Consider the following 10,000-nt stretch of genomic DNA (forward strand, 5'->3'; position numbering starts at 1 on the left):
CAGCAGGGACTGGGAGACTAGTCAGGATCGAGGGAAAGATGAACGGAGCAAAGCACAGAGAAGTCCTTGATGAAAACCAGCTCCAGAGCGCTCAGGACCTCAGACTGGGGCGAAGGTTCAACTTCCAACAGGACAACGACCCTAAGCACACAGCCAAGACCCAGCTAGAGCCCAGACTTGAACCCGATCGAACATCTCTGGAGAGACCTGAATATACAGTGCTTTGCAAAAGTATTCATTCCCCTTGGTGTTTTTCCTATTTTGTTGCATTACAACCTGTAATTTAAATGGATTTTTATTTGGATTTCATGTAATGGACATACACAAAATAGTCCAAATTGGTGAAGTGAAAAAAAGAACTTGTTTCAAAGAAATCTAAAAAATAAATAACGGAAAAGTGGTGCGTGTATATTTATTTACTCCCTTTGCTATGAAGCCCCTAAATAAGATCTGGTGCAACCATTTACCTTCAGAAGTCACATCATTAGTTAAATAAAGTCCACCTGTGTGCAATCTAAGTGTCACATGATCTGTCACATGATCTCAGTATGTATACACCTGTTCTGAAAGGCCCCAGAGTCTGCAACACCACTAAGCAAGGGGCACCACCAAGCAAGCGGCACCATGATGACGAAGGAGCTCTCCAAACAGGTCAGGGACAAAGTTGTGGAGAAGTACAGATCAGGGTTGGGTTATAAACAAATATCCAAAATTTGAACATCCCACAGAGCACCACAACAAACCTGCCAAGAGAGGGCCGCCCACCAAAACTCACGGACCAGGCAAGGAGGGCATTAATCAGAGAGGCAACAAAGAGACCAAAGATAACCCTGAAGGAGCTGCAAAGCTCCACAGCGGAGATTGGAGTATCTGTCCATAGGACCACTTTAAGCCGTACACTCCACAGAGCTGGGCTTTATAGAAGTCTGGCCAGAAAAAAGCCATTGCTTAAAGAAAAAAAGAAAAGAAAACAAGTTTGGTGTTCGCCAAAAGGCATGTGGGAGACTCCCCATCAAGGAAAACGCTAAGTCTGGTGCAAACCCGACACCTCTCATCACCCCGAGAACACAATCCCCACAGTGAAGCATGGTGGTGGCAGCATCATGCTGTGGGGATGTTTTTCATCGGCATGGACTGTGAAACTGGTCAGAATTGAAGGAATGATGGATGGCGCTAAATACAGGGAAATTCTTGAATGAAACCTGTTTCAGTCTTCCAGAGATTTGAGACTGGCATGGAGGTTCACCTTCCAGCAGGACAATGACCCTAAGCATACTGCTAAAGCAACACTCGAGTGGTTTAAGGGGAAACATTTAAATGTCTTGGAATGGCCTAGTCAAAGCCCAGACCTCAATCCAATTGAGAATCTGTTGTATGACTTAAAGATTGCTGTACACCAGCGGAACCCATCCAACTTGAAGGAGCTGGAGCAGTTTTGCCTTGAAGAATGGGCAAAAATCCCAGTGGCTAGATGTGCCAAGCTTATAGAGACATACCCCAAGAGACTTGTTGCTGTAATTGCTGCAAAAGGTGGCTCTACAAAGTATTGACTTGGGGGGGGGTGAATAGTTATGCACGTTCAAGCTTTCTGTTTTTTTGTCTTATTTCTTGTTTGTTTCACCAAAAAAATTATTTTGCATCTTCAAAGTGGTAGGCATCTTGTGAAAATCAAACGATACAAAACCCCCCCAAAAAAATTTTTATTCCAGGTTGTAAGGCAACAAAAAAGGAAATATGCCAATGGGGGTCAATACTTTCGCAAGCCACTGCAGCTGTGCAGCAACGCTCCCATCCAACCTGACAGAGCTTGAGAGGATCTGCATAGAAGTGTGCCAAGCTTGTAGCGTCATACCCAAGAAGACTTGATGCTGTAATCTCTGCCAAAGGTGTTTCAACAAAGTACTGAGTAAAGACTCTGAATACTTATGTAAATGTTATTATTATTATTTTTTATTTTATTTTTTATTAGAAAACGTTCTAAAAACCTGTTTTTGATTTTTCATTATGGGTAATTGTGTGTAGATTGATGAGGGGAAAAACTATTTAATCCATTTTAGAATAAGGGTGTAACGTAAGTCAAGGGGTCTGAATACTTTCCCGAAGACAGAGTAGGCATATGTTTTATGAACATAATCGGAACCATTTTACAGATCAGATCGCATTCAGAGAACTCCAGAAGTTGCACTGCAAGCGCGCCACGGACTGTCACCATAAATCCAGGAAGGTGAAACATTCTAATACGTTTGGTTGTATTAAAATTAAATGAAAAACAAGCAATACACTTTTTTGGGAAAATGTAATGATATGATAAAATCGCCGGGATTGTTGTTGAACCTTCACTATAGGAGGCCTGAGTAGGGCTTGGGTTGTTGTTGAACCTTCATTATAGTAGGCCTGAGGAGGGCTTGGGTTGATGTTGGTGGTCCTCTGTAGCTCAGCTGGTAGAGCACGGCGCTTGTAACGCCAAGGTAGTGGGTTCGATCCCGGGACCACCCATACGTAAAAATTTATGCACGCATGACTGTAAGTCGCTTTGGATAAAAGCGTCTGCTAAATGGCATATTATTATTATTATTATTATTATTATTATTATTATTATGTTGAACCTTCGTTATAGAAGGCCTGAGGAGGGCTTGGGTTGATGTTGAACCTTCGTTATAGAAGGCCTGAGGAGGGCTTGGGTTGATGTTGAATCTTCGTTATAGAAGGCCTGAGGAGGGCTTGGGTTGATGTTGAACCTTTAATTATGTTTTATTTCCAAGCAATCTCAAGAGCCAAAACCCTTTATTGACAGTGTTCACTACTTCGCGATTGTATTGGGCAGACCCAAAAAAATGCCATCATTGAGAGAAGGGAGGCTATGAATGGTTTTAACCAAATAAAATAAAATGGGAAAAAATATTAGTTTCTTTTTTTTGTTTCAGAAATACAAAGTATAAAGGCATCAAAAGCACATGAGGCTACTCTTGTTCCATCCGCATATGGGCATCACGGGTGGTTGGGTGGTGTTTCTGCTGTCAGAATTCATGCCATAACCAATTGCGTTACCGCTAAAACCAGCTTTTGATTGATCTTAAATATCTCTATCAGCGCTGCCTGAACGTTTTTTTTAGGACACACCTCTAATTTTTACACCTCGCCCATCTGAGGTCAAGTGAACGGATATAAGACAGGTAAACTGCTGAACCTGACGTTAGGGCTGGAAAATGCCAGCGCGCCATTTTTGAAATTGCATTTATTTACTGATTATTATTTTTATTTTTTATATTTCATATATTTTGCTTTTTACCCCTTTTTCTCCCCTATTTTGTGATATCCAATTGGTAGGTTCAGTCTTGTCCCATTGCTGCAACTCCAAATGGGACTCTGGAGAGGCGAAGGTCGAGAGCAATGCGGCCTCCGAAAACACGATCCTGTCAAGCTGTTTTTACATAACAAAAATTGCAAACTGACGTGCGTTTGACACTAGCGCCTATTTAACGCCAGCTGAAGATAGAGCCCTTAAGATTGAAGTGTAGTTCGGCACAAAGCTCAGGCTTTGTTAATTTAATAGTGAGTGAAAACAGAAACGTTTAACCAACAAGAACAAAGAGCTGTTGTTGATTGATGAAGTAATCAAGTCATGTTTGTGTTTGTGAGAATGTTGAGTGTGTTAGTCAATTATTTGAATAAACATGCATCTAAATATCCCTCAAATGACTTTCCCCCTGCAATTAAGAGTGAATGCATCTATTTCATATCATTGAATCCCAGGAAGAGTAGCTGCTATGTTAGCAGCAGCTAATGGGGATCCTAATAAAACATTAAATGCTAATGCTATCTCATTGGATCTAATTGGGATATCAATAGTGCATTGAGTCCACTTTGCATTTTACCCTAACGTACCACCTATACAAAGTCTAGAAGTAGATATCTTATATTCATTCACATCACATTCAATGTGTTCTATGAAATGCCTGCAGAATCAATGCATGAAATCAAGGGATGTCGGGAGCGATTTGGAGGTTGTGTGCTGAGGGGAGTAACGCTATGAAGTTACAGATAAATCCGCTCTTTACAGGATCAGAAGATAAAGCGGTATACAAAGAAAAAAATGACACGTATTGTTCCCCATGCTATTGTGACAATGTTAATAACTAATCCAGTACCGTCCCTCAGTGGATCTTATGATAGAGGAACAAGACAGTGTTAATAACTAATCCAGTACCGTCCCTCAGTGGATCTTATGATAGAGGAACAAGACAGTGTTAATAACTAATCCAGTACCGTCCCTCAGTGGATCTTATGATAGAGGAACCAGACAGTGTTAATAACTAATCCAGTACCGTCCCTCAGTGGATCTTATGATAGAGGAACCAGACAGTGTTAATAACTAATCCAGGACTGTCCCTCAGTGGATCTTATGATAGAGGAACCAGACAGTGTTAATAACTAATCCAGTACCGTCCCTCAGTGGATCTTCTGATAGAGGAACCAGACAGTGTTAATAACTAATCCAGTACCGTCCCTCAGTGGATCTTATGATAGAGGAACCGGACAGTGTTTGTTGTAGACTGATATAGTATCATGTCTCAGATGATCTGCTCAGCTCCAGTCCTATCACTGGAAACCATTGGTTATGTGTGTGTGTGTGTGTGTGTGTGTGTGTGTGTGTGTGTGTGTGTGTGTGTGTGTGTGTGTGTGTGTGTGTGTGTGTGTGTGTGTGTGTGTGTGTGTGTGTGTGTGTGTGTGTGTGTGTGTGTGTGTGTGAGAGAGAGAGAGAGAGAGAGAGAGAGATTGGTTTAGTGTGTCAGTGTGTCAGTGTGTGTGTGTGTGTGTGTGTGTGTGTGTGTGTGTGTGTGTGTGTGTGTGTGTGTGTGTGTGTGTGTGTGTGTGTGTGTGTGTGTGAGAGAGAGCAATTGATTGAGTGTGTCAGCGTGTGTGTTTGTGTGAGAGAGATAATGGTTTAGTGTGTCAGTGTGTGTGTGTGTGTGTGTGTGTGTGTGTGTGTGTGTGTGTGTGTGTGTGTGTGTGATTGACCTGATTAAACAGGTCATCTGACTGTACATTATCCTCTGGTCTCTACAGTACTGATTAAACAGGTCATCTGACTGCACATTATCCTCTGGTCTCTACAGTACTGATTAAACAGGTCATCTGACTGCACATTATCCTCTGGTCTCTACAGTGCTGATTAAACAGGTCATCTGACTGTACATTATCCTCTGGTCTCTACACTACTGATTAAACAGGTCATCTGACTGCACATTATCCTCTGGTCTCTACAGTACTGATTAAACAGGTCATCTGACTGCACATTATCCTCTGGTCTCTACAGTGCTGATTAAACAGGTCATCTGACTGCACATTATCCTCTGGTCTCTACAGTACTGATTAAACAGGTCATCTGACTGCACATTATCCTCTGGTCTCTACAGTACTGATTAAACAGGTCATCTGACTGCACATTATCCTCTGGTCTCTACACTACTGATTAAACAGGTCATCTGACTGCACATTATCCTCTGGTCTCTACAGTACTGATTAAACAGGTAACCTGATGGTACATTATCCTCTGGTCTCTACAGTGAAGAAGATGACAGAGCTGAAGTCCAGAGGAGTCAAGATGTTGCCCAGTAAAGACAACCACCACAAGATATCAGTGTGTAAGTACTGTTCCTAGTTTGTTTTACACTTGTTACCATACATATCAGTGTGGAAGTAGTGTTCCCAAAGTGTCCCTAAAGGGTGGAGATACCGGGAGGGATAAATGAGTTTAGAAACCTAGGGAGGAGATGGAGAGATAAACATAGTAATCCTGCTCTCTGCCCTTTTTCCATCCCACCCTGTCTTCCTCTTTCACCTCTTCCTCCCACCCCTGTCTTCCTCTTTCACCTCTTCCTCTGACCCTGTCTTCCTCTTTCACCTCTTCCTCTGACCCTGTCTTCCTCTTTCACCTCTTCCTCTGACCCCTGTCTTCCTCTTTCACCTCTTCCTCCCACCCATGTCTTCCTCTTTCACCTCTTCCTCCCACCCCTGTCTTCCTCTTTCACCTCTTCCTCTGACCCTGTCTTCCTCTTTCACCTCTTCCTCTGACCCTGTCTTCCTCTTTCACCTCTTCCTCTGACCCTGTCTTCCTCTTTCACCTCTTCCTCTGACCCTGTCTTCCTCTTTCACCTCTTCCTCCCACCCCTGTCTTCCTCTTTCACCTCTTCCTCCCACCCCTGTCTTCCTCTTTCACCTCTTCCTCCCACCCCTGTCTTCCTCTTTCACCTCTTCCTCTGACCCTGTCTTCCTCTTTCACCTCTTCCTCCCACCCCTGTCTTCCTCTTTCACCTCTTCCTCCCACCCCTGTCTTCCTCTTTCACCTCTTCCTCTGACCCTGTCTTCCTCTTTCACCTCTACCTCCCACCCCTGTCTCCCTAGTTAACCTTTACCTATTATCTGCTGTGAAGATACTTCCTCCTTAACTTAACCTCAACAAGTCCCTACCCCTATACATCTTCCTCTGTTCTCCTTCCTGCTTCCTGCTTCCTGTCTCACACTTCCTCTCCTTTATGCAACCTCACTAATCCCCTCCTCAAGGTAATCTTTATCCTCATCTAGACCTCAACCTCCATCATTACATACCCATCACCTCTAGTCCTCTACCTCCATCATTACATACCCATCACCTCTAGTCCTCAACCTCCATCATTACATACCCATCACCTCTAGTCCTCAACCTCCATCACCACATACCCATCACCTCTAGTCCTCTACCTCCATCACCACATACCCATCACCTCTAGTCCTCAACCTCCATCATTACATACCCATTTCCTCTAGTCCTCTACCTCCATCATTACATACCCATCACCTCTAGTCCTCAACCTCCATCACCACATACCCATCACCTCTAGTCCTCAACCTCCATCACCACATACCCATCTCCTCTAGTCCTCAACCTCCATCATTACATACCCATCACCTCTAGTCCTCAACCTCCATCACCACATACCCATCACCTCTAGTCCTCAACCTCCATCACCACATACCCATCACCTCTAGTCCTCAACCTCCATCATTACATACCCATCACCTCTAGTCCTCAACCTCCATCACCACATACCCATCACCTCTAGTCCTCAACCTCCATCATTACATACCCATCACCTCTAGTCCTCAACCTCCATCACCACATACCCATCTCCTCTAGTCCTCAACCTCCATCATTACATACCCATCACCTCTAGTCCTCAACCTCCATCATTACATACCCATTTCCTCTAGTCCTCAACCTCCATCATTACATACCCATCACCTCTAGTCCTCAACCTCCATCATTACATGCCCATCACCTCTAGTCCTCAACCTCCATCACCACATACCCATCACCTCTACTCCTCTACCTCCATCACCACATGCCCATCACCTCCTCTTGATCCTTTAAGTCCTTCCTCCTTCGTCTTTCTCCTCTTGATGTTCATTCTCATTCTTCTCTCCTCCTCCTCTTCCTTTCTCTCCATCTTGCTGCCTTGGTTACCGACCAGTTTTTCGTTCCCCTAACGATGACAGGCCTGCCCTTTTCCCCCTCATCAATATTCATGAGACACCAAGAGTCTCGGCTAATCAGCAGGTGTCACATTGGCTTTGGTCCCGCCTGTCGGGCCTTTGACCCTGCCCTGTCTGTCAAGGGGCCTGCCGGGTTGGCTGGCTCATCGACCCCATGCCACTTCGCCTTCCTGTCTCAATCTGTTGATATTTTTTAGCAGGATGCTGTCGTATGGTAGGAGAGGGGTAAAGATATGTTTAACTAAAGAAAAAAATACTATTTTGTTGATAATGATGATGAGGGTCAGAGGCAGGAAGAGTGTACAGGGAATATAATATACATATATATAACCTTCCAGAATTTATTAGGAATACAATGGCTAAAATAATGCCATTGACAATAATACAGTAATGTTTTACACTGTACCAGTAATAATGGTGGCATTTTGAAATTGAACACGACTTGTCATTTATTAACAACGTAGTAACACACACTTAAGACAAGACAGACATTTTTTATCTGATAACCACTAGAAGATAGAAGTCTCTCCAGAGACAACGGCGTCACGGCACACACGTTCAAATCACGCCAAATGCAGGCTCAAAACATGTATATTTGAAATGGTATGTTAATTGAATACGTTCTCTATAGGTGTTGGTAAGAAAAGCTCCCAGTCGATCCCTTCTGGCTCTAGTAATGAGAATGCTTTTTAGCTATAGGAAACTGTACCACTGTGATTGATCATATTGGACGGAGAAACCGACTGAGAGAGTGATTGATATATACAGTGCATTCGGGAAAGTATACAGACCCCTTGACTTTTTCCACATTTTGTTACGTTACAGCCTTATTCTAAAATTGAGTTTTTTTTTCCCCTCATCAATCTACACACAATACCCCATAATGACAAAATAAAAATAGTATTTTTAGAAATTTTTGCAAATGTGGAGAAGCAAACACATTTACATAAGTATTCAGACCCTTTGCTCAGTACCTTGGTGAAGCACCTTTGGCAGCGATTACAGCCTCGAGTCTTCTTGGGTATGACGCTACAAGCTTGGTACACCTGTATTTGTGGAGTTTCTCACATTCTTCTCTGCAGATCCTCTCAAGCTCTGTCAGTTTGGATGGGGAGCATCGCTGCACAGCTATTTTCAGGTCTCTCCAGAGATGTTCGATCTGGTTCAAGTCTGGGCTCTGGCTGGGCCACTCGAGGACATTCAGAGGCTTGTCCCGAAGCCACTCCTGCATTGTCTTCGCTGTGTGCTTAGGGTCATTGTCCTGTTGGAAGGTGAACCTTCACCCCAGTCTGAGGTCCTGAGCGCTCTGGAGCAGGTTTTCATCAAGGATCTCTCTGTACTTTGCTCCGTTCATCTTTGCCTCGATCCTGACTAGTCTCCCAGTCCCTGCCGCTGAATAACATCCCCACAGCATGATGCTGCCACCACCATGCTTCACCGTAAAGATGGTGCCAGGTTTCCTCCAGACGTGACGCTTGGCATTCAGGCCAAAGAGTTTAATCTTGGTTTCATCAGACCAGAGAATCTTGTTTCTCATGGTCTGAGAGTCTTTTAGGTGCCTTTTGGCAAACTCCAAGCCGGCTGTCATGTGCATTTTACTGAGGAGTGGCTTCCGTCTGGCCACTCTACCATAAAGGCCTGATTGGTGGAGTGCTGCAGTGATGGTTGTCCTTCTGGAAGGTTCTCCCATCTCCACAGAGGAACTCTGGAGTTCTGTCAGAGTGACCATCGGGTGCTTGGTCACCTCCCTGACCAAGGCCCTTCTCCCCTGATTGCTCAGTTTGACCGGGTGGCCAGCTCTAGGAAGAGTCTTGGTGGTTCCAAACTTCTTCCATTTAAGAATGATGGAGGCCACTGTGTTCTTGGGGACCTTCAATGCTACAGAAATGTTTTGGTACTCTTCCCCAGATCTGTGCCTCGACACAATCCTGTCTCTGAGCTCTACGGACAATTCCTTCGACCTCATGTCTTGGTTTTTGCTCTGACATGCACTGTCAACTGTGGGGCCTTATATAGACAGGTGTGTGCCTTTCCAAATCATGTCCAATCAATTGGATTTACCACAGGTGGACTCCAATCAAGTTGCAGAAACATCCCAATGATGATCAATGGAAACAGGATGCACCTGAACTCAATTTCGAGTCTCATAGCAAAGGGTATGAATACTTATGTAAATAAGTTATTTCTGGTTTATATTTTAATCGATCTGCAAGAAAATTCAAAAACCTGTTTTTGCTTTGTCATTATGGGGTATTGTGTGTAGATTGATGAAGAAAATTGTAATTTAATCAATTTTAGAATAAGGCTGTAGTGTGACAAAATGTGGGAAAAGGGAAGGTTCCCGAATGCACTGTATGTATGCAAATTTTCTTTACCCCCTTGCTCTCTGTCCCAATGGGCCCAGTCTCTGCCGGGGAAATGGTAAATGTAACCGTGTAAGTCAGCATCACTGTCAAAAATGTCTGGT

The 10,000-nt window shown here is 43.8% G+C and overlaps 1 protein-coding gene across 1 annotated transcript in view; it reads left to right on the forward strand.

Moving 5' to 3' along the window:
- The window catches only part of LOC121537277 (CUB and sushi domain-containing protein 2-like), a gene marked incomplete at its 3' end in the record, with an annotated part of 265,202 nt that overhangs the window by 26,295 nt on the left and 228,907 nt on the right, over positions 1 to 10,000 (forward strand). Inside the window, exon 4 of the mRNA XM_045216200.1 lies at positions 5,568 to 5,645. Coding sequence (XP_045072135.1) covers positions 5,568 to 5,645 — 78 coding nt within the window. The remainder of the gene's footprint in view (positions 1 to 5,567; positions 5,646 to 10,000) is intronic.

The sequence above is a fragment of the Coregonus clupeaformis genome, unplaced genomic scaffold (assembly GCF_020615455.1).
Source record: "Coregonus clupeaformis isolate EN_2021a unplaced genomic scaffold, ASM2061545v1 scaf0637, whole genome shotgun sequence".
Taxonomy (NCBI): Eukaryota; Metazoa; Chordata; class Actinopteri; order Salmoniformes; family Salmonidae; genus Coregonus; species Coregonus clupeaformis.